Genomic DNA, 24,662 nt, shown 5'->3' with positions numbered 1-24,662 from the left:
TTGAAAGGGATGACTACTGGAACACAGCAGAAGGGCAATAGTGTGGTATAAAGCTTTTGGCATTAAGCAACATGATTTTGCTTTGAGTGATATCACAAGAAATCCACTAATAAATACAAGGGGATATAAATGATTATAAATGTTTAGTACTAGGAATGTAGAAACCCAAAAATATGTTGCTGGTATTTAAGAGTAACAGTTGTGTTTTTAATTTTGTTGTAGGAACGTGACCCAACTGCTCAAGTGGTTAGAATATAATTAAATGTTGGCAGGCTTGTAATTAATTTTGGTTTTGGTGTAACGTTATTATAGATTAGTCGCTGCACATAGCATTCAAATTTCTGGATTTTTTGTTTTTATTACTATAGATTTTTTTTTTTATTCAGAATGTTGCATATTAATAAGAACATTTTTGTGCATTTCAAAACTGAGCTCTGAATTAATAATTAATGTGCAAAGTGTTAAATTGTGTGATTACAGACTTCAGTAGACAGTCTTTCAGGTTGACTCACCATAAATCAAAATAGGCAAGCAACCCACAAAAGCAAAGAATGTTGAGGTGTAACGGATTAGTGGACTGTTTCTAATTGGCGTTACAATCTGCATTCAGTGGCTCAGTGCAAACTGGTCAAATTTGCAACTGGGTGTGTAAGGTAGAATCATGGCCTATAAAATAATATGGATAAGCTGCTTAAGTATGCAATCCAGTGCCAAATGAAGGTGAGTATGGAAAAGTGCAAAGGATTGAACATAGGAAGAAAGATATTCCATGAATGCTTTTGAAATAGCTATGGTTGAAATTGAGACACAGGGACTTTGGTAATCTTTGCACTTAACATGCCCAGTCACCAAGATCAACGATTAACAAAGTGAGTAGAATGCTGAACTGTGTAACCAAATCATCCAGAGTATAAAGTCGTGCTAAAAACTGGACAGCACTCTTCAGATATTGTGTCCAGTTTTGCTACTGGGGGAGGTATTTAAGTTATAGAGGTTACAGAAAGAAGAACCATGACATTAATTGCTAGCATCAGAATAGTGAGGTACATACAGGCATAAGAATTAGGAACAGGAGTTGGCCACTCGGCCTCTCGAGCCTGCTCTGCCATTCAATAAGAAATGGCTGATCTGATTGTAACCTCAACTCCACATTCCTGCTTATCCCTGATAACCTCTCACCTTCTTGCTTATCAAAAATCTATCTTAAAGAATCTTAAAAATATTAAAAGACTCTCTTCCTCAAAAGGTGGTGGAAGCAGAGTTCCAAAGACTCACGACCCTCAACGAGAAAACTTCTCCTCGTCTCTGTCTTAAATGGGCAACACTTAATTTTAAATATCGACCCCTAGTTCTAGATTATCCCACAAGAGGAAACATCTTTTCCCCATCCACCCTGTCAAGACCCCTCAGGATCTTTTATGTTTCAATCAAATGGCCTATTACTCTTCCAAACCTGAGCAAATACAAGCCTAGCCTGTCCAACCTTTCCTCATAAAAAAACCTACCCAATCCAGGTATTAGCCTAGTAAACCTTCTCTGAACTATTTCCAAAGCATTTACATCCTTCTTTAAATAAGGAGACCAGTACTGCACACAGTACTCCAGATGTGGTCTCACCAATGCCCTGTATAACTGAAGCATAACCTCCCTACTTTTATATTCAATTCCCCTTGCAATAATTGAAAACATTCTGTTAGCTATCATAATTACTTGCTGTACCTGCATACTAACCTTTTGTTAGTAGGACACCCAACCCTTTGCATCTCAGAGCTCTGCAGTCTGTCACTGGGAGTAACCTTGAGATTACTGCTTCTGAGGTCCTGTTTTTTTTACATGACCTCTAAATCACTGCGATCTTGACCAGTAAAATACCTAACGCTGAATTCTCTTCGCTTAAGCTAGTGATGTCCAAGATTCTAAGAAACTGACTTCTGAATGTATGAGATACTAAAGTTGTAAAAAGCAATCTGAAGATACTGGAAGTTGTATCCATCAAACTAAAACACATAGGAAACTGTCACTATGTACATTACAACAGTGAAAAACAGTTTAATAAAACAAAATAACACCTTTTATATTTGTTTGTGGGATGTGGCCATCACTGGCTAGGCCAGCATTTGTTGATTATAAAAATAAAAACAAAAAACTGCGGATGCTGGAAATCCAAAACAAAAACAGAATTACCTGGAAAAACTCAGCAGGTCTGGCAGCATCGGCGGAGAAGAAAAGAGTTGACATTTCAAGTCCTCATGACCCTTCGACAGAACTAGGTGAATCCAAGGAAGGGGTGAAATATAAGCTGGTTTAAGGTGGGGGGCGTGATGTGAGTTGGGTGGGGTGAGAGAAGTGGAGGGGGTGGTGTGGTTGTAGGGACAAACAAGCAGTGATAGAAGCAGATCATCAAAAGATGTCACAGACAACAGAACAAAAGAACACATAGGTGTCGAAGTTGGTGATATTATCTAAACGAATGTGCTAATTAAGAATGGATGGTAGGGCACTCAAGGTATAGCTCTAGTGGGGGTGGGGGGGCATAAAAGATTTAAAAATATTTAAAAATAATGGAAATAGGTGGGAAAAAGAAAAATCTATATAATTTATTGGAAAAAAAAAACAAAAGGAAGGGGGAAGAAACAGAAAGGGGGTGGGGATGGAGGAGGGAGGTCAAGACCTAAAGTTGTTGAATTCAGTATTCAGTCCAGAAGGCTGTAAAGTGCCTAGTCGGAAGATGAGGTGTTGTTCCTCCAGTTTGCGTTGGGCTTCACTGGTACAATGCAGCAAGCCAAGGACAGATATGTGGGCAAGAGAGCAGGGTGGAGTGTTGAAATGGCAAGCGACAGGGAGGTTTGGGTTATTCTCGCGGACAGACCGCTTCTACCTCCTACCCAAAATCTACAAACAGAACTGTCCTGGTAGACCGATCGTGTCAGCTTGCTCCTGCCCCACAGAACTCATTTCTCGTTATCTTGACTCCCTTCTCTCTCCCCTTGTCCAGTCCTTTCCCACCTACATCCGTGATTCCTCTGACACCTTACGTCACATTAACAATTTCCAGTTCCCTGGCCCCAACCGCTTCCTCTTCACCATGGACGTCCAATCCCTCTACACCTCCATCCCCCACCAGCATGGTCTGAGGGCCCTTAGCTTCTTCCTTGAACAGAGGCCCAAACAATCCCCATCCACCCTTACTCTCTTCCGTCTGGCTGAACTTATTCTCACACTGAACAATTTCTCCTTCAACTCCTCTCACTTCCTCCAAATAAAAGGTGTGGCTATGGGTACCCGCATGGGCCCCAGCTATGCCTGTCTTTTTATGGGGTATGTGGAACATTCCTTGTTCCAGTCCTACTCTGGCCCCCTTCCACAACTCTTTCTCCGGTACATCAATGATTACTTTGGTGCTGCTTCGTGCTCTCGTCGGGACTTGAAAAAATTTATTAATTTTGCTTCCAATCTCCACCCCTCCATCATTTTCACGTGGTCCATCTCTGACACTTCACTTCCCTTCCCTTCCTTGACCTCTCTGTCTCAATCTCTGGTGATAGACTGTCCACCAATATCCATTACAAGCCTACCGACCCCCATAGCTACCTTGACTACAGCTCCTCACACCCCGCTTCCTGTAAGGACTCCATCCCATTCTCTCAGTTCCTTCGCCTCCGTCGCATCTGTTCCGATGATGCTACCTTCAAAAACAGTTCCTCTGACATGTCCTCCTTTTTCCTTAACCGAGGTTTTCCAACCACAGTCGTTGACAGGGCCCTCAACCGTGTCCGGCCCATCTCCCGCGCATCCGCCCTCACGCCTTCTCCTCCCTCCCAGAAACATGATAGGGTCCCCCCTGGGCTCATTTATCACCCCACCAGCCTCCGCATTCAAAGGATCATCCTCCGCCATTTCCGCCAACTCCAGCATGATGCCACCATCAAACACATCTTCCCTTCACCCCCCCCGCTGGCGGCATTCCGTAGGGATCGTTCCCTCCGGGACACCCTGGTCCACTCCTCCATCACCCCCTACTCCCCAACTCCCACCTATGGCACCACCCCATGCCCACGCAAAAGATGTAACAGCTGCCCCTTCACTTCCTCACTGCTCACCGTCCAAGGGCCCAAACACTCCTTTCAAGTAAAGCAACATTTCAGCTTGCATTTCCCCCAACTTAGTCTACTGCATTCGTTGCTCCCAATGCGGTCTCCTCTACATTGGAGAGACCAAATGTAAACTGGGCGACCGCTTTGCAGAACACCTGCGGTCTGTCCGCAAGAATGACCCAAACCTCCCTGTCGCTTGCCATTTCAACACTCCACCCTGCTCTCTTGCCCACATGTCTGTCCTTGGCTTGCTGCATTGTACCAGTGAAGCCCAATGCAAACTGGAGGAATAACACCTCATCTTCCGACTAGGCACTTTACAGCCTTCCGGACTGAATATTGAATTCAACAACTTTAGGTCTTGACCTCCCTCCTCCATCCCCACCCCCTTTCTGTTTCTTCCCCCTTCCTTTTGTTTTTTTTCCCAATAAATTATATTGATTTTTCTTTTTCCCACCTATTTCCATTATTTTTAAATATTTTTAAATTTTTTATGCTCCCCCACCCCCACTAGAGCTATACCTTGAATGCCCTACCATCCATTCTTAATTAGCACATTCGTTTAGATAATATCACCAACTTCGACACCCATGTGTTCTTTTGTTCTGTTGTCTGTGACATTTTTTGATGATCTGCTTCTATCACTGCTTGTTTGTCCCTACAACCACACCACCCCCTCCACTTCTCTCACCCCACCCAACCCACACACCTCTTCTCCACCACCCCACCTTAAACCAGCTTATATTTCACCCCTTCCTTGGATTCACCTAGTTCTGTCGAAGGGTCATGAGGACTCGAAATGTCAACTCTTTTCTTCTCCGCCGATGCTGCCAGACCTGCTGAGTTTTTCCAGGTAATTCTGTTTTTGTTTTGTTGATTATCCCTAATTTCCCTTGGTGTGAGCTGTCTTCGTGAACTGCTGCAGTCCAGTGTTGTAGGTACAACCACAGTGCTGTTAGGAAGGGAATTCCAAGATTTTGACCCACTGGCTTTCCTGTTATCTATCTCTCTGTGGCAGTGATGTCATTTTTGAATTTCTTTCTCAGATTTCTGAGTTCAACTCGTCTGCTGATTTTGACTCTTGTTCTCACTGACTGCCTATTCTCCTACTTTTATCTGTTGCTCACTTGCACTGCCTTAGGCTTATTCTCGTTGTTATCTCTGACTGATCAACCCTCTTGGCTCTCCCTGACTGACTGGTTCTCCTGCTTTAATCTGTTGTCCCCTCCAACTGTTTCCTCTCATGCTCGCATTCTCCCCTTTCATTGTATTAGATGTGCATTACTATATATAAATTGCTGCCATAAAAATAAAATAAATTGGAAATTAATCTGGCCTGTGCAAGCTGGGAAGCTTTTTCTTTGTGTTGTGCTGTAAATTCTGTTGAAATAATAATTTAGCCCTTACAAGTATAAATTTAAAAAGATAAAAATTGCCTATAATCTTGCCACTGAGAAACAGGAGACCCAATACAAAGGGACTTGTTTAATTTATCTTTATGACTAGTGTGAAAGTTAAGACTTCCACTTGGCTGCCAATGACTCAACAAATGTTTCCATGAGCTAGTCGCTGAGTGGTGCATTATGCAAGAACTGCCAAGGTTAACTGTTATGCCAGTTTTACCTCTGTCCTTGCTTATGGGACTGCATCTGACATTTGACTGCTTCTCACAGTGGTATAACCCCATAAACTAGCACTCTAATCTTATCACGCTGCATTGTCATGTTTTTTCAAAAGTATAGAGCCATCTTTACATCAGATCCTTGCAAAGCTTCCTTCACTAATATCGGGGTATATGTGCCAACATTGGGAAAGCTGCCCCACAGGCTAGTCAACATACATCATCTACTCACCGGATTGTACCTTATGCCGGTGTCTGAGATTCTTGCATCACCATCCCTGGGTGTGTACTGTCCCACCAGTGGGAAAGACCCATCAAAATGCCGACCCAGTGGTATGCAGTTTGAAGGGAGTAGCCTTAAAAGTCCTCAGCATTGACTGCAGAACCCATGAAGTCTTATGGAATCAAGCAGGGGCAAGGAAACTTACTGCAGATTATCAACCCTCAACTGATGAATCAGTGCTCCTCCATGTTGAACACAACTAGGAAGACGGACTGAGGGTAGCAGGGGCACAGAATGTACTCTGGTTTGGGACTTCAATTGTTCATTGCCAAGAGTAGCTCAGTAGCACCACTACTCACCAAGTTAGCTGAATCCTGAAGAATATATTTGCCAGACTGAGCTTGCAATAGGTGGTGCGAAAACCAGCAAGAGGGAGGAACTTACTTGACATTGTCTCACCAATCTATCTTCGCAGATACGCTTGTCCATGAAGTGACCACCACACAATCCTTGTGGAGATGAAGTCCCATCTTCACAATGGGGGCACTCTCCATCGGTTTGTGTGGCACTACAGCTGTGTTAAATGGGATATGTTCATAACAGATGCAGCTGTTCAAAACTGGGCATCAATGATGTGCTGTGGGTCAACAGCAATAGAATTGTATTCAACCATAAACTACAAACTCGTGACCCAGCATATTCTTCATTCTGTCATTAGCATGAAGTCAGAGGACCAGCCATGGTTCATTAAAAAGAGTGTAAGAGGGCATGTCAGGAACAGCATCGGGTTTACCTAAAAATGAGGTGCCAACCTGCTGAAGCTACAGTGCAGGATCACTTGCATGCCCAACAGAAGAAGCAGTGTAAACAAGCTGAGTTATCCCACAAACAAGAGTTCAAAGTTCTGCAGTCATACTCTATCCAGTTTTGAATAATGGTAGACAATTAAGCAACTAATGGAAAGAGGAGGCCCCACAAATATCCCCATCCTTAGTGATGGTGCAGTCTAGTATGTGAGTGCAAAAGACAAGCTAAAGCATGTGTAGCCATTTCAGCCAGAAGTACTGAGTTGATGATCAGATATCTTCAGCCAATTTGAATCACTCCACATGATATCAAGAAATGGCTGAATGCACTGGATACTGCAAAGGCAGTGGGCCCTGACAACATCCCAGCAGTAGTCCTGAAAACTTGCACTCCAGCATTAGCCACCACCACCTCCCCTCTCCCTCCTGCCCCCGCAAAGCCAAGCTATTCCAGTACTACAACACTGGCATCTACCTAATAATATGGAAAATTGCCCAGATGTATTCTGTCCACAAGAAGCTGGAAAAATCCAATCTAGACAATCTGTCCACCATTTCTGCCAACTCCAGCATGATGCCACCATCAAACACATCTTCCCCTCCCCTCACCTGTCAGCATTCTAAGGGGACTGTTCCCTCCGTGACACCCTGATCCACTCCTCTATCACCCCAGCATCTTCATCCCCATCCCATTGGCACCTTCTCATGCAATTGCATGAGCTGTAACACCTTCCCCTTTACTTCCTCCCTCTTTATAGTCCAAGGTCCCAAACATTCCTTCCAGGTGAAGCAGCGATTTACTTGCACTTCTTTCAATTTAGTCTGTTGTATTCATGGCTCACAATGTGGTGTCCACTACATTGGGGAGACCAAACGCAGACTGGGTGACTGCTTTGCGGAACACCTTTGCTCAGCCTGCAAGCATGACCCTGACCTTCCTGTCGCTTGCCATTTCAATTCACTATCTTGCTTTTGTGCTCTCATTTCTGTCCTCAGCCTGCTACAGTGTTCTGAAGCCCAACGCATGATGGAGGAACAGCACCTCATCTTCTGATTAGGCACTTTACAGCTTTCTGGACTCAACATTGAATTCAATAGCTTCAGACCATGAACTCTATCCTCCATTTTGAATTTTTCCTCCCCGAATGGCAATCTGTATTTTGTTCTCATGTTTTTGCTTTCAGACGGGTCTGACCCTTTTTATGCTACTCTGAATCAAAGCTTTAGTATTTAATACTATCATTACCGCTCTCTTTGTCTTGTGTTTGATGACCTCTTTGTCATTTAATCTCTGCTGCCCTCCAACCTATCCCAGACTTCCATTTTGCTCCACCTGTCCCTCTGCCCTTTTAAAACAGCATAAAACCCATCACATTTCTACCTCTCCACTTCCGAAGAAGAGTAATATTGGACTCAAAATATTAACTCTGTTTCTCTCTCTACAGATGGTGCCAGATTTGCTGAATTTTTCCAGCATTTTTTGTTTTTGTTTCTGGACAATTACTGCCCAATCAAGTATCTCATTCTTCAGCAAAGTGATGGCAGATGTTGTTGATAGTGTTACCAAGCAGCACTTACTCAGCAATAACCTGCTCATCAGTGTTCAGTTTGGTGTCTGCCAGGGCAACTCAGTTCCAGACCTCTTTACAGGCTTGATCCAAACATGGATACAAGAGATCAATACCATAAGTGAGGTGAGAGTGACTGCCTTTGACACCACCAGCTCTAGCAAATTTGAACTCATTGAGACTTGGAGGGCAAACCTCTTCATTAGCTGAAGTCATACCTGGCACAAAGAAAGATCTGTGGTTGTTGGAGGCCACTCCTCCCAGCCCTGGGTCAGCGTTGCAGGAGTTCTTCAAGATAGTGTCCTGGGCCCAACCATCTTCAGCTGCTTCATCAAAGACCTTCCCTCCATTATAAGGTCAGAAGTGCAAATGTTCGCTGATGACAGCAGTTTTCAGTGCCATTGCAATTCCTGATATTGAAGCATGCAACAAGACATGGACAACATTTGGGTTTGGGCTGGTAAGTAGCAAGTAATGTTCATGCCACACAAGTGCTAGGCAATGGCCACTTCCCAAAAGAGAGAATCTAATAATTTTCCATGACATTCAAGAAAATGCAAGACATTACCATCACTGACTTTCCTTATCATCAACACCCTGGGGATTACCATTAATCAGAAACTTAACTGGACCAGCCATATAAATAAAAAAACAGAAAATGGTAGAAAAACTCAGCAAGTCTGGCAGCATCTGTGGAGAGAGAAGCAGAATTAACATTCTTCTTTGGAACCTCAAGTACTGTAGCTATGTGAGCAGACTAGAGGCTGCGAATTCTGTTCTTTGGCAAGTAACTCACCTCTTGCCTCCCCAAAGCCTGTCAACCACCTATCAAACAGAGGTCAGGACTATGATGGAATATCTTCCACTTGCTTGAATGAGTGCAGCTCAACACCATCCAGAACAAAGTAGCCACTTGACCCACCCACCGCCTTGAATATTCACCTCTCCTATCATCTAGGCACAATGACAGCAGTATGTACAATATACAAGATGCACTGTAGCAACTTGCCAAGTCTCCTTTGACAAGCGGCTTCCAACCCTGTCACCTAGTAGGACAATGGCAGCAGGTATGTAGGAACACCACCACCTGCAAGCTCCCTTCCAAATCACACAGCATTCTGACTTGGCACGGTTCCATTCCTGTCGCCGGCCTCAATCCTTTAACACCCTGACTTAACAGCACTATGGGAGTACCAGCACTATGCGGACTGCAGCTGTTCAAGAAGGCAGCTCACCACTGGCAATTAGGTATGGGCAATCAATGTTGGCCTTGCCAGTGACATCAACATCCCATGAATGAATTTCAAAAAAAAATTGCAGTCGCAAGGTAACTGGCATGTTAAACAAACATCACTTTCACCTGTATGGCTCAATAACATACTATACAGCACATTTGCAAAATCAGCTATTGTTGAAAAAACAGCAAGTACATTTTGTTTTCTTTATTAATTCAGTGAGTTGTTAGTGAGGGAACAATCTGTTTTGTAGATTTACACATCATGCTCACATCCTTGACTTGTATGGGTTTAAAATTCTCAATTCTGCTGTGTAATGAAACCAAGTTAAAAATTGCACTATTGTTTTATTGCCTAAATTTTTATTGTGGGTTTCAAACTGTACCCTTTTTTAAAAAAGCTTTGGCAAATCCATCATTTATTTGTTGGTTTTCATTCCACCTCCGCCCCACACACACACACACACACACACACACACACACACACAGAGTTTTCTTTTGTGCTCTGTCTCAGGTGGCTCATGATCTGAAAACACACCAACATTGTGTCACCTTATTCAAATGACTGTTCCTCATGTGCCAGCCTAGACCATGAGGCTTACCATACATGTGATGATGGTAAACATTACAGCCAAAGCCATTTCTGCCCACATCTGTTGTCCCTATGCATGGACTTTCCACCAGAGATCATCAAATAATGAAAAGAAACACATCCCAACTATATTTTTCCTCCATTACTCCTAACCCTGGGTGTTGAGGGCCATTACTGCTGCTGTAACTGTTAACTCCATTGGTCTAGGATAATATCTTGGACCACCTCAATCTATAAGGCTGAATACCATTCCACACAGTATTTTTACAAACTAAGCCATCAGAACAGCAATAAATGTTCATTTGATTAGAACATAATTGTATGTGCATCATGATGAAAATGAAGCACAGAAGTTATTTTTTAAATGAAGACACTGCCTCTTTTTTGAACTGTTAAAACTAGTTTAATTATTTTCTCATGTCGTCCTGCAACAAATTAATGCACATTTGTGTGTATTATGAAGAAATTACTGTATTCTTTAAAAATAAATAGATGTACAAATGGAACAATGATTTTGAAACCTGATCCAAGGGCTCAGTGATTATATGGAGTACTTGACTTCAAAAGGCAATATTGTGCAACCTAAAAGGAAAATAAAACTAAAAACATTGCAGCAAGAATATTTCAGCATCTGAAAGAGAGGTTAATGCTTCTGATGTTAAGCCTTCATCAAAATTGGACCCTTTTTAAGACTAAATGCAAGTAAAATGGAAGGAGAGCAACTAAAAGTCCAACATTGGAAATGATGACTCCTGCTGCAAAGAAGCAGTTAATGGGTTTAATAACCTTTAGTTTTTTGAAAAGCTGGAACATGATTTAAAAGCTTGTAGTTGCTATTCCAGGATCATTGTTTAGGCTTTGCAGCTACGTTGCTTTGAAGGTAGAAATCTATCCAGTGGGCATTTTCACTTTTGGGGTTGTTTTGAAGAGCTGGATGACAAGGTGTTGCCAGTCCTATCTTACAAGTCTTTCTGAATTGTATCATGACTGAAAAGAATAGTGACAGCTATGGTCAATCATATTTGAAAATCATTGGGGGAATTGCTGCATCAAAGCTGTAGCAGTTACTTGTCTATAGAGCAAACTTACCATTCTCGGCTGATTAATACCAGCTCGTATCATCTTTTGAGCAGCTTAGCTTCTTGCTGTTTGTGCTTGTCAGCACCTGTGAAGTTTCCTTTTGTATCAACTGATGCCCAAGAAGAAAAGTCCAGGGTTTCAGCTTCCCAAGAAGATTTTTAACCCGCTGTGTCTCCTATACCTAAGAAGTACACTGTAGTGGTCAGTATGAGTGACTTCCTGTGCTTTGTAGTTGCCCAACAATATTGAGCCTGGAAACTTTTTTGGCGCCATAAAGAAGTTGGATATCCTCTTCCCTCCATGAAACTGAAGGAGCAGTTGTCTGAGTGAGTGGGACTATCTCTCCCTTGTGACATTTAACCAGAACCCACAAATAAAACTTCAAACAAATGGCCCCTTTTAAAATTAGGCAAGTTTCAAGGGGGGAAGAAATGGGTTGAAGACTTGATTCACCTCATGGCTTTTCCTTACAAAACAAGTTTGATGGGGATAAAATTTCTTTGCTTCCTCTAGGTTTATGCAAGAAATCACTTTAATTCTGTCAAACTCTGCTAAAGAAAAATGTGGACCAACAACATAAAGCTGGCCGCAAATTGGCATGAGATTAGCAATCTCTCTGATAGCTGTTGTGTATTGCTTCAGTAAGATGTAGTTGTCTGAGTTTGGGATTCATCTATGCTTTGGCATGGTACAAAGTACAAGAAAGTTCTATTCTGCAACTATCTGCTATACTTGCCTTGTGACTGCTCAATTATCACATTCTGTAAAAAATATTTAATTTGCAATACTGATATCTCAATTAACATGAAACAGTCACCAAAGTGTCGAAACTGGGCATCCTTGGAAATGTATACTTATCCTGTTTTAACCATAAGATTTGATGTGTACCTCAGAATATTTGAATGCAAAATGAAAAGGCTGGAAATATGCAGCCGGTCCATCAACATCTGTCAAGAGGAAAAATGGTTGAGTGTTTTTGGTGACCTTAATAATTGATAAAAACTGACTTGTGGCAACACAATGTTAGTGAACTTATTTGATTTTAACCAAACTTGAAAGTGTGTAGTTTTAGTAACAAGAACAAAGAAAAGTACAGCATAAGAACAGGCCCTTCGGTCTTCCAAGCCTGTGCCGATCATATTGCCCGTCAACTGAAACATTTTGCACTTCCGGGGTCTGTATCCCTCTATTCCCATCCTATTCATGTATTTGTCAAGCTGCCTCTTAAACACCACTATTGTACCTGCTTCCACCACCTCCTCTAGCAGCGAATTCCAGACACTCACTACCCTCTGCGTAAAAAACTTGCCCCACACATCTCCTCTATAGTTTTCTCCTCTCACCTTAAATCTATGTCCCCTAGTAATTGACTCTTCCACCTTGGAAAAAAGCTTCTGACTATCTACTCTGTCCATGCCACTCATAATTTTGTAAACTTCTATCAAGTCACCCCTCAATCTCTGTCGCTCTAGTGAGAACAATCCGAGTTTCTCCAACCTCTCCTCATAGCCAATAACCTCCAGACTAGGCAGCATCCTGGTAAACCGCCTCTGCACCTCTCCAATGCCTCCATATCCTTCTGGTAATGCGGCAACCAGAATTGCACGCAATATTCCAAGTGTGGCCTAACCAAGGTTCTATACAGCTGCAGCATGACTTCCCAGCTTTTATTCTCAGTACCCCTGCCAGTGAAGGCAAACATGCCATATGCCTTCCTGACTACCTTATCCACCTGCGTTGCCACTTTCAGTGACCTGTGGACCTGTACACCCAGATCCCTCTGCCTGTCAATACACTTAAGGGTTCTGCCATTTACTGCATAATTCCTTCCTGTATTAGACCTTCCAAAATGCATTACCTCGCATTTGTCCGGATTAAACTCCATCTGCCATTTCTCCTCCCAAGTCTCCAACCGATCTATATCCCGTTGTATCCTTTGACAATCCTCTTCACTATCTGCAACTCCTCCAACCTTATTGTCATCTGCAAACTTACTAATTAGCCCAGTTACATTTTCCTCCAAATCATTTATGTATACTACAAACAGCAAAGGTCCCAACACTGATACCTGCAGAACTCCACTAGTCACAGCTCTCCGTTCAGAAAAACACCCTTCCACTGCTATCCTCTGTCTTCTCTGACCAAGCCAATTCTGTATCCATCTTGCCAGCTCACATCTGATCCCATGCGACTTTGCCTTCTGTACCAGTCTGCCATGAGGGACCTTGTCAAAGGCCTTACTGAAATCCATGTATATAACATCCACTGCCCTTCCATCATCAATCATCTTTGTCACTTCTTCGAAAAACTCCATCAAGTTAGTGAGACACGACCTCCCCTTCACAAAACCATGCTGCATCTCACTAATACGCCCATTTGCTTCCAAATGGTAGTAAATCCTGTCATGAAGAATCTTCTCCAATAATTTCCCTACCACTGACGTAAGGCTCACCGGCCTGTAATTTCCTGGATTATCCCTGCTACCCTTAAACAATGGAACAACATTGGCCATTCTCCAGTCCCGTAGCCAGTGAGGATACAGAGATTTCTGTCAAGGCCCCAGCAATCTCCTCAGTACTCTGGGGTAGATCCCATCTGGACCTGGGGACTTATCCACCTTAATATTTTTCAAGACGCCTATCACCTCTTTTTTGATCTCAACATGGTCCAGGCTATCTGTACACTCTTCCCTTGACAAATCTACCGCTAAGCTCTTTTTGGTGAATACTGATGAGAAGTATTCATTTAGTATCTCTCCCATTTCTTCTGGCTCCACCTACAGATTCCCACCTGTGTCCCTGAGTGGGCCTACCCTTTCCCTGGCTACCCTCTTGCTTTTTACATATGTATAAAAGGCTTCGGGATTTTCCTTAATCCTGGTTGCTGGTGACTTTTTGTGACCCCACTTAGCCCTCCTGACTCCTTGCTTAAGTTTCTTCCTACTTTCTTTATGTTCTCCACGGGCTTCATCTGTTCCCAGCCTTCTAGCCCTTACGAATACTTCCCTTTTCTTTTTGACTAACATGAGTGTAATTAATGCCAAGTATTTTTAGGTGGACATCAGTGCAGCATTTGCAGTAAAATTCAGGTTGTTAAATAAATCACTCAAACCGCAAGTAAGATCTCCTCCAGGTGTTACCTCAATTGAATATAGTGTAACGTTAACCAAAGTTAACTTCTTCATTGCAGATTAGTGGAAATAGATTGGCAAAATGAGACATTCTGCTTGTGCATGCATGATTACTAACGAGAAATAAACCTAAAATAGATTGCTAGGAGCAACATTTTGGCAAACAAATAAATCACTGTGAAATGTTTAACACCATAACCTTTTGAGTTCTAGGTTAGGCAGGGACAGAGATTGTCAGGTGTATTACCATGACCAAACTATGATATAACAGTTATAAAACATCAGCAACTTTAAGACCAAACATTTGATACAAATAGAATGGCCCAGATCTTCAGGCGTCTGGATCTTCTGAGACTGGAACCATGACCCAAGGTGCACACTGGGGTCCTGATGCTCTGACCTCAGTGGGAATTGCCAGGGAAATTTGAACTTCTGATTGGCAATTCCCATGCTACCCAGGATTTTGAGCTAGAGTTGGAGACTTTGGACAGTTCCGTGGTATTTATCTGGATAGTTGCACAGGTAATGCAAGACAGAAAAATCCTCGTCTAACTTCTGGATAACTATAGAACTGATTGCCCAGTCACGTACACTGACCCCCAATTCCATCCATCCACCCCCCCCAAAACTACACCCAAGACCCAACTCACTTACACCTCTCAACTAACAGGCTACCCCCCTGGATCAGACTTGTCTCCCCCTCAGCATCTGACTACCCCCAACCCACCTGCCGCCCTACTCACCCTGCCCATTCACTCATTCATCCATTCACTGATTAGCTAACAGTCACACTTGATATTTAAGCTTAGCTTATGGCAGCTAGTGCTGCAAAAGAGGGTGTGTCTTGTCTTCCCCCTGATGGTATAGTGCTGCGATGGAGTTCTTTGTGGGACTGTATACTCAAATTTTTGAAGAAGCCAGGCTTGGAAGACCCGGCTAGAAACATGGAGCACGGTCGGGGCATTGAAAAACTCGAGTGGAGCAGCAATCCAATGATGATTGCCTCTTTGTTGAAGATCCGGGCCAATGTCGTAGAACATAACTGATCTCGGTGAACTTTGAATTCAAATGTTGTTAAAGAAAGTGATTATATCTTTGCCTGAAATTATCTTCAATGACATTTTAAAAAGAAAATTTTTGTTTCCCATTTTCATATTTCAAGACAATTTTTATATGTATTTCTAATAATATGCAATATTAATCATCCTTTCGGTTTGTTCAGCCATTCTCATTTTCCTCTAACAAATGACCATTAACTAATTTATTGCATTTTTTCCAAAATCTTCCAACTAGCTCACAACCAAAACATTTCTCAGGTAAACAATAGCAATAAACTTGGGCAGTGATTTACAGTTTAATGTGGGCTATACTTCAATATAAAGGCTGGGTAGGGGGCACACAATGACTTCTCCTCTTGCAGCTTTTGATCTTTGGGCTCTTCTCCATTTCTTTCTCTCTCCTTGTCTTGTCTTCTGGTTTGTAGTTTACTCAGCTACACCATTTACTCTGGGGGATCTCTTTTATCCTGGCTCTTATCTGGTTAACTATCTGATTAATCATTCCCTGTGCCCAGTCACAGTTCATGTGAGGCGATGCTAGCTCATTTAATTATGTAACGTTCTGTGTAATTATTATTGTCCTTTAACTTTATCTCAAGGCTGCTACATCCTATTGCTCTTTCTCCCAAAACAAGGCCCCTGCATTAACTTACACAAGCAGCCTCAAGGTTTCTATTTAGCTGCAATAAGCTCTTAAAAATTTGACATAAACTCCCTGGCATCATTCTATTTTGAGCCCCATTTCCAACTTATCCCACTGTATTATTCTACAAAGGATATCTAATAAAGTTAAATGTTAGTTCATAATAGAGTTCAATGTTAACTTATTAATAACCTAATAATCTTACATTGACTCCTTGTTCAGCAGAGAGTGTAGTAATCTCTAAATGGCTCATTAAGCAGCCATTTGTCATCCTTCTGTAGTGATGTGAACAAAATTGTAAAGGTTCTTGTTTAAAAGTACAAAGCTGTATAGCAAGTTCATGTGACTGCCAATGGTGAAGATCATTTCATTTTGGGCATTTATGTCTTTAGTATCTTTTATCAGACATAACTGCAGCAACATAATTATTTAATGTTACTGATCCTAGCTTTCTTATGAAGATAACTCAACAAAATTAATAAAAATGCAAGAGAAATGTAGCTAAATGTAGCTTTAATGTCCAAAATCAATTTAATAAAAGCCTCTGATTTTTTTTTTACATTAAGTAGCTTAAAGAAGTGTGTTATGAATCGTTTGTGGTTGTAATTCTTCTGTAAAGATGTACTTAACATCACTTTGATGCTATTTATAACTAAATTTCCTTATCTGTTATCCATGAACCTTAAAGTTTTAGATGTTAGACCTGTTCCTATAGACTTTTTCAGTTGTACTTTTCATAACTTGGGCAATCATTTATTTTACTTTCAAGAGCATATCCTTTAACACATGTTGCCCACAGTTGAAGCTCAATTGCATTTTTCACAATATTTTGAGTCTTAAAATCATAGAATAGTTATAGAAGGAGACCATTTGGACCATAGTGTTTGTGCTGGCTCCCTTCAGGATCAACTCAGCTAATCCCACTTTTTCGCCCTTTGCGTGTAGCTGTGCAGTTTTTTTTCTCTTTGGGTGCTTACTCAATTCCACTTTGAAAAACCCTGATTGTATTTGCTTCCACCAAACACTCAGGTAATGCACTTCAGATCCTAACCACTTGCTGCATTAAAAAAAATTCCACATGTTGCCATTGGTTCTTTTACCAATAACCTTAAATCAGTGCCCTCTGGTTCTGGAGCCTTCTGCCAATAGGAACAGTTTCTCTCTATATACTCTGTCTCAACCACTGATGATTTTGACAACCACAAGCAAATCCTCTCTCCCCCACTTTTTCTTTAAGCAGAACAGCCCCAGCTTCTCCCATCTATCCATGTGGTGATAATCCTTTATACCTGGAACCATTCTCTTAAATCGTTTGTGCACTACCTGTAAAACCTTCACATCCTTCCTAAAGTGAGATGCCCAGAATTGGACACAATATTCCAGTTAAGGTCAAAGCAGAGTTTTGTAAATAGCTCATAACTGCCTTGTTTTTGCATGCAATGCCTCTACTTATAAAGCCCAAGATCCTGTTTGCCTTTCTTAACCTGCGCTGGCACCTTGAGTGATTTGTGCTCATATACTCCCAGGTCTCTCTCTTCCCAGCACCCTTTTAGAAATATGTCAGTGATTTTATAAAACCTCTCATTCTTTCTACAAAAAGTATTACTTTACACTTCTCTACATTATACTTTATCTGCCACCTGTCCACCCATTCCACCAGCCTATGTCCTCTTGAAACCTATTGCTATTCTCCTTACACAATACTTCCAAGTTTTGTGTTATCTGCATATTTTGAAATTGTGCCCTGCGGACCCAGGTCCAGGCCATTAATGTATATCAAGACAAGCAAGGTCGCCCCTGGGGAGTCCCACTGCACATTTTCCTCCAGTCCAAAAAACAGCTGTTCAGCACTACTCGCTCTCTTTCTTGTCACTCACCTAATCTTATATCCATGCTGTCACATTCCCTTTTATTCCATGAGCTTCAATTTTGCTGGCAAGTTTATTATGTGGCACTTTAACAAACACCTTTGAAAGTCCATATGCAACATATCACTTGCATTACCCATTATCAACCATCTGTTATCTCATTAACTAACTTAATTGAGTTTTTCAAACATGATTTGCCTTTAACAAATCCATTCCCTAATTAATCTGCACTAGTCTAATTGACTGTTAATTTTGTCCCAGATTATTGTCTCTAAAATCTTTATCACCACTGAGATTAAACTGACTGGCCTTTAGTTGCTGGGCTTATCCTTCCACCCCTTTTTTTGAACAAACGTTTAACAATTAAAATTTTCCAGGCCTCTAGCATCGCCCCTGTACTTAAGGAAGCTTGGAATTTATGGCCAGCGCCTCTACAATTCCACCCACACTTCTCTCAGTATTGTCAGATGCAGCCCATCCAGTCCTGGTGACACCTCAACTTTAAGTAGAGCCAGCTTTGGCAAGCCTCTTTAGCAGTTTTTAGACCATTCAGTATCTTCATTTCTTCATTCTTCACTATGACTTTGACAGCATCTTCTTCTTTGGTAAAGACACATGCAACATACTTATTTGGTACTTCAGCCATGCTCTCTACCTCCATGTGCAGACCCCCTTATTGGTCTCTAATCAGCTTCACCCTCTTTTACCGCCTTTCATTATTTATATGCTTATAGAAGACTTTTGGATTCTCTTTTCTGTTAGCTATCAGTTCTCTTAATCTGTCTTTGCTTCTCATTTCCTTTTTCACTTCTCGTATCAACATGACATCTGTCAAACTTTTTCTACCACCACCTGCAAGTTCCCCTCCAAGATGCACACCATCCTTCCTTGGAACTGTATTGCCATTTCTTCACTGTTGCTGGATCTAAATCCTGGAACTCCCTTCCTAACAGAACAGTTGGTGTATCTGCACCAGGTGGACTTCAGCAGTTCAAGAAAGTGGCTCAGCACCATCACCTCTAGGGCAGTTAGTGATGGACAGCAAATGTTGGCCTTGTCATCAACATGCACATCCCATAAAAGAATAAAAAGAATAATAAAAGAGTAACACTAAGTATTTTTTTCTACTGTGAATTGCAGATACTTGCTTTTGCAAAATTTATCAATTTTTTTTTAAATTCCAGTTTTTTTTTGACTTCTTAGTGTACCTGCCGGAATGACATGGTCAAGATATCCATGGATATCTTTGTTGAAAAATTTCAGCCAAGCAGATACACACTCTGGAAACAAGGGAAAGACATTCAAACTATTGATCACACAAAACCCACTCCAGAATCAACTCCTGAGCTAGAGGCTTGGCAGAAGCAAAGAAAAGCAACTCCAAGGAAATCTAGAATGCCTGTGGGCAGGTAACTTATTCAACTCAATTAAACCAGAGATATGCAACATAAATTAGTTATGGTGTTAAAGTTTTTAAAAGTCTGTTAACTTGCTGGCAAAATGGGTTAATTAATCTTGTCATTACTGATATTTTCCTTGAATGAACTTAGTTTCATAGATGTGCAAGTATTTTTAATGGATACTTTTTATCCAAACATTAATATGCACTTTGAAAATACTCATTGCCTACCATTGATGTTCAAAACCTTGTTTAAAAATACATGTTAGAAAATAACTGTTCTCAAAATATTTTGATATGGTAGTGCCAGTAGAAATGAATAGACACCATTCAGGATTAGTCGTTTGGGGAAAAGATTTATAAGGATGCATGATAGTTCCAACCTGACTGTCATATCTTCTGCAGTCTTTATCAGTTAAGAACTCGATCTAAAAAGCTAAAACCTCTAGAAGATGAAACAGCATTGAGCAAACCTGTGACTAAAGAAACAACTGCAGCCAAAACATTTACAGATGTTATCAATATCAAAGAAGAGCTTGGTGGGGGAGCACAGAAAGAAGAGTCTAGCAATACGGAAATAGTGAGTACTGGAGAAGAAAGTATTGTGGAAATCCAGCTGGATCAGAACCAATTGGATAAAACCCAGTTACCAGGTAAGGGAGAGACTGATTTATGCATTCCCTTTTATAAACAGTTCAAAGTCATGAATCTTTAGTAAGCAGTTGAAATATCAAGTTATTGGTTTCGTTATGCCTTTCAATGTCAGTTAACCGACAGAAAGGTTCTGAATGTGACAGTCATTCTCACTGAGTTGGTGAATCATTGTATTGCATAGTGCAGCACCAAGTATAAGGTCTTTGGTTTCATTATTGCTGTTCTGAGTTATTCTGTCTCATTGGAGAGGCATTTGGAGTGCTACAGTTGACATTAGCTGTTAAGCCCAATACAAGAAAATGGGCCACATGGTTTGCTTTGGATCCTATCCTGCAGCCCTTCCTAGAAATGCATGTTATTGAATGCTGGGTGAAGACGAGGTCAGGCTTAGGTTGCACTTTTGAATAAACCTGTTAACTCTTAAATGAAGAACAATCATTTGAGCAAGATGGTGAAGGACTACTGCCATCTTTGGAGCTATATCACTTAATGAATCATCATTCAGTGGTGGAGGGGTGAAGGATTAAAAAGTGCAGAGCAATTTAAGAAGTTATGGAATTTATAGGAAGCAATATTGACTTGTATTCAAGGCTGCATTTGCCTGAGTGTGGCATCAAGGAGCCCTAGCAAAACTGAGGTCAGTGGCTATCAGGGGAGGAAACTGTCTGTTGTTTGGAGTCATTCCTAACATGAAGGAAGATGGTTGTGATTGAGACCAATCATCTTGGGCCAGAAACTGGCAGGAGTTCCTTGGGGTCGTGTCCTAAGCCCAACCGTCTTTAACTGTTTCAATTATGACTTTCCCCTCTATCTTAAGGTCAGAAATGGGGATGTTAGCAAATTATTGCACAGTGAGTACTACTATTTGCAACTCCTCAGATACTGAAGTGTGTCCAAGTACATCAAGACCTGGATAACATTCAGGCTTATGCTGATAACTGGCCAGTAAACTTTGGCCACACAAGTTCCAAGTAATGATCATCTCCAACAAGATAGATTCTAGCCATCTCCCTTTGACATTCAAAGGCATGACCCTTGCTGAATCCCCCACCCTCAACACCCTGGGCATTACCATCGACCAGAAACTTAACTGAACCAGCTATATGTGGCCACGAGCAGATTAGAAACTGGGAATTCTGCTTCAAGTAACCATTTCCTGGCTGCCCAAAGTCTGTCCTCCAACTACAAGACATATTTCAGGAGTATGATTGAATACTTTCCAGTTGCCTGGATGAGTGTAACTTCAACAATACTCCAGAAGTTCGACACCCCTGGACAAAGCAGCCAGCTTGACTGGCACTCCATCCACCACCTTAAACATTCAGTCCCTCCACCACCTCCAGCACAGTGGGAGGAAAGTGTACCATATATAAGAGATGCACTGCAGCAACTCACCAAGCTTCCTTAGGTAGCACCTTCCAAACCTGTGACCTCCACGATCTGAACGAATAGGGGCAGCAGACTCAGAGGAACATCACAACCTGCAAGTTCCCCTCCAAGCAGTGCACTCTTCTGACTTGGAATTATATCACTGTTCCTTCACTGTCATTGTGTCAAAGACCTGAAACTTACTTCCCATCAGCACTTTCGGTGTACCTATAGCAGATGGACTGCAGCGATTCAAGACAGCGGCTCACCCACCTTGAGGGCAATTGGGGATGGGCAACAAGTGCAGGCTTTGCCAGGGATGCTCACATCCTATGAAAGAATTTTTAAAAATCCAGACAGTGAATTAAAATATATGGAGTCATTAAAAATATAGATCGAAACAAAATACTACAGATATTGTTACCTGAAATAAAAAAAGAAAATGCTGGAAGTTCTCAGCAGGTCCAACAGCCCCCGTGGAGAAAGAAACAGGGTTAAAGTTCAGGTTGATAACCTTTCATCATCATAGGAACATCTTGGAGATAAACAACCTTTAAGTAAGTGTGCATAGCCAGGGGTTAGGTGGAGTGGGATTGGAGGGTTTGTGGGAATGGTGGGGGTGGGAGTAGGGCAAGATGAGAATAACAATGAGAAGTCTGTGATGTGGCGGAGGTCAGGGACGAATAAGTGACAAAAGTGATGATGTTGCAAAGGAAAATTGGGTGATAATGAGACAAGTATAGAAACATAACATGGGTCCAGAAGGACTATTAATGCTTACACCAGGACAGCAGAGGAGGAGCAAAGCATGGAAAATCTGGCAAACAACACTCTGGCCATGATGAGAAGATCCCCATTACTTGGATGTGTCATGGAAGGGATTGAAGTCAAACCCGGGGCGCTTATCACCCCATTGGCTGTGTATTGGTAGGGAATCCCTGTCACATATACCAGCCCACACCTTCTCAGCTTCCTGCTCTAGTACAACCATCCGACATTACCAATATCTGCTGTCTAAGAGAAAGCCGGAGTGGTGATTAAGATCTAAAGTTCTTAATCTCAATGCTAAGGCTGAAATACTGTAAAGTACAAGGCAACATAGTTGGTGGAAGTGGTGTATGCTCAGAAAGCCAGGAATTGTGATCTTTCGGGTCTCTCAAAATTTCCTTCAGTCCTAATGCATGCTGAATCAAGCCTTGGATTCCTTTGTTTCTCCGGTGTTATTTAGTATTGGGGACAATTATAAAATGTCAGAACTATGGCCCTGTATCAGTGCAAGCTTAAATAAGATTCCAGAACCACACAACCATGGTTGATGCATGCACATTTAATACAAACGATGTCAGCTAGCATTGTATACCACTTTTAACATCGGAAAATATCCCAAGGCTTTAAAAAAGAGTAATTAGACAAGGCCAAGCCAAAGAAGGAGATACCAGAATGGGTGATTGAAAGTTTAGTCAAAGTGCTGGTTTATAAAGAGGATTTTAAAGGATCGAGGGAGTTGGCAAATCAGGGGTTTATGGAGTGAATTTCAGAACTTACTGTTAATATGGCTGAAGGCAGATAATTCCAATGGTAAGACAAAAGGAATGTTGATGCACAAGAGGTCAGAGTTAGAAGGTGGCAGATGTCTCAGAGGGAACTTGGGCTGAAGGAGGATACAGAGATTAGGAGGGGAAAGTCCATGGATAAGTTTTCACGTGAGGATGAGAATTTAATATTAGAGGTTTTGGAGGACCAAGAGCTAACATGGGTCAATAATCACAGAAGAAATATGGTAAGTGAGATTTGGTGTGGGTTCAGATACAGACAGCAGAGTTTTGTATGAGTTGAATTTTATAGAGAATTGGAAGCAGCCAGGACAGCATTGGAATGGTTGAGTCTGGAGGTGACAAACACATAATTGAGCGTTTTAGCAGCAGATGGGTGAATTATAGGTATGTTACAAAGGCTGAGGTGAAGGTAGATGATCCTTATGATGGAAAGGATATGGGATCGGCAACTTAGCTCGAGGTCAAATAGAAAGCCGAAGTTGAAAACAGTCAGCTTATACTTGAGACAGTTGCCAAGGAAGGGATGGAATTTAATCAGATATTGATTATATGTCGAGGCCCAAAGCAGAGCCCTTTTGCCTCCCCAATGTCTACTGGAGAAAATTACACATTGTTAGATAATCAAATTGATTACTCAGAGGCAATGGAACTGTGTTTGTTCACAGGAATCTGATACCATGTCATCAAAGGCGCACCCCAGCATTTAAAAGGTGGTGGTCAAGGTTAGATTCATGGGGATGACAGAAAGGTGCAGGGTGGATGCATATTTTTCATTCGTTACTAGCAAAGTCTGGGTTTATGTTATTTTCAAAAAACAAATAAGTATCTTGTTTTAAATCTTTCATGCCAACTGTTAAAATACTTCAAGGCATGGTCCATTTGATTACTAAAATTATAATATACGCAATTTATTTAAGTTAGCATGCTGCCTTTGAAAAGTAGGCTAAATTACTCAGTTGAATTCAGACTTCACATTGTCAGCTACTTTTAACAAGCCAAATGGGATCAGTCTCAAACTTTGATTAAGTGAATAAAGTTTTGCTGAAAGATTGATTGCATGAAACCAGAAGGAATGAATATATAAAGGTTTGTTGAATTTTAATTTACTTTAAAGGAAGTCATTAATCTAAAATTGAGATCTGGCCAGTAATCCATATTATAATCCACATTTTTTATGATTTTAATATTGTAGGTGGTATCATTTGGGCTCTTTCTAATAATTGGAATGAGCAGCATACCATGTGCAATACTGAAATAGAGAACTTAAGTGTTGTTACAGAACTCCTACTTCCTGTTTAAAATGTCATTGTTTTTTGCTTAAATTTGCTTTGGGATTTATAATTCATGTGTTTTTGGTTCATTCCTATGAGTTACTATTTGCATTATTTTTGTTCTGCTGTGAATTTACCATTGCTACACATTGTTTACATGACTTTGATGTGCAGTGTTTTGCTGTTCCTCTCTAAGTGTTACACTTCTTACATGATGATCTTTCCTTTTGATAACCCTTCCTCTCTCTTGGATCTTCTTTCCTTTCATCTTTTCTCAATTTATTGGCTTAAAGCTTTGAGTTTTAATTCACTGCCTGTCCCCTGTTTCAATATTAAAGGTGTTGAACTATTTATTAAATCTTACCGTAATCTCAAAATTTAAGGTTAATCTCAGGAAAGGAAATCATTCCAAGGAATGAAATGGTGGCATAGCGTTAATGTCACTGGACTAGTAATCCAGAGGCCCATCAGACTAATGCTCTGGGGGCATGAGTTCA

At 41.3% G+C, this 24,662-nt stretch overlaps 1 protein-coding gene across 6 annotated transcripts in view; it reads left to right on the top strand.

Annotated features, from left to right (window-relative positions):
• Positions 1-24,662, top strand: part of LOC121276875 (lysine-specific demethylase 4C-like) — a 458,082-nt gene that overhangs the window by 189,304 nt on the left and 244,116 nt on the right. For all 6 annotated transcript variants that reach the window (XM_041185473.1, XM_041185475.1, XM_041185474.1 and 3 more), the window contains 2 exons: positions 19,121-19,326; positions 19,722-19,969. In XM_041185473.1, the coding sequence (XP_041041407.1) occupies positions 19,121-19,326; positions 19,722-19,969 (454 nt within the window). The remainder of the gene's footprint in view (positions 1-19,120; positions 19,327-19,721; positions 19,970-24,662) is intronic.

Source organism: Carcharodon carcharias, chromosome 4 (genome assembly GCF_017639515.1).
Source record: "Carcharodon carcharias isolate sCarCar2 chromosome 4, sCarCar2.pri, whole genome shotgun sequence".
Taxonomy (NCBI): Eukaryota; Metazoa; Chordata; class Chondrichthyes; order Lamniformes; family Lamnidae; genus Carcharodon; species Carcharodon carcharias.
This window is presented reverse-complemented; position numbering and strand designations above follow the sequence as displayed.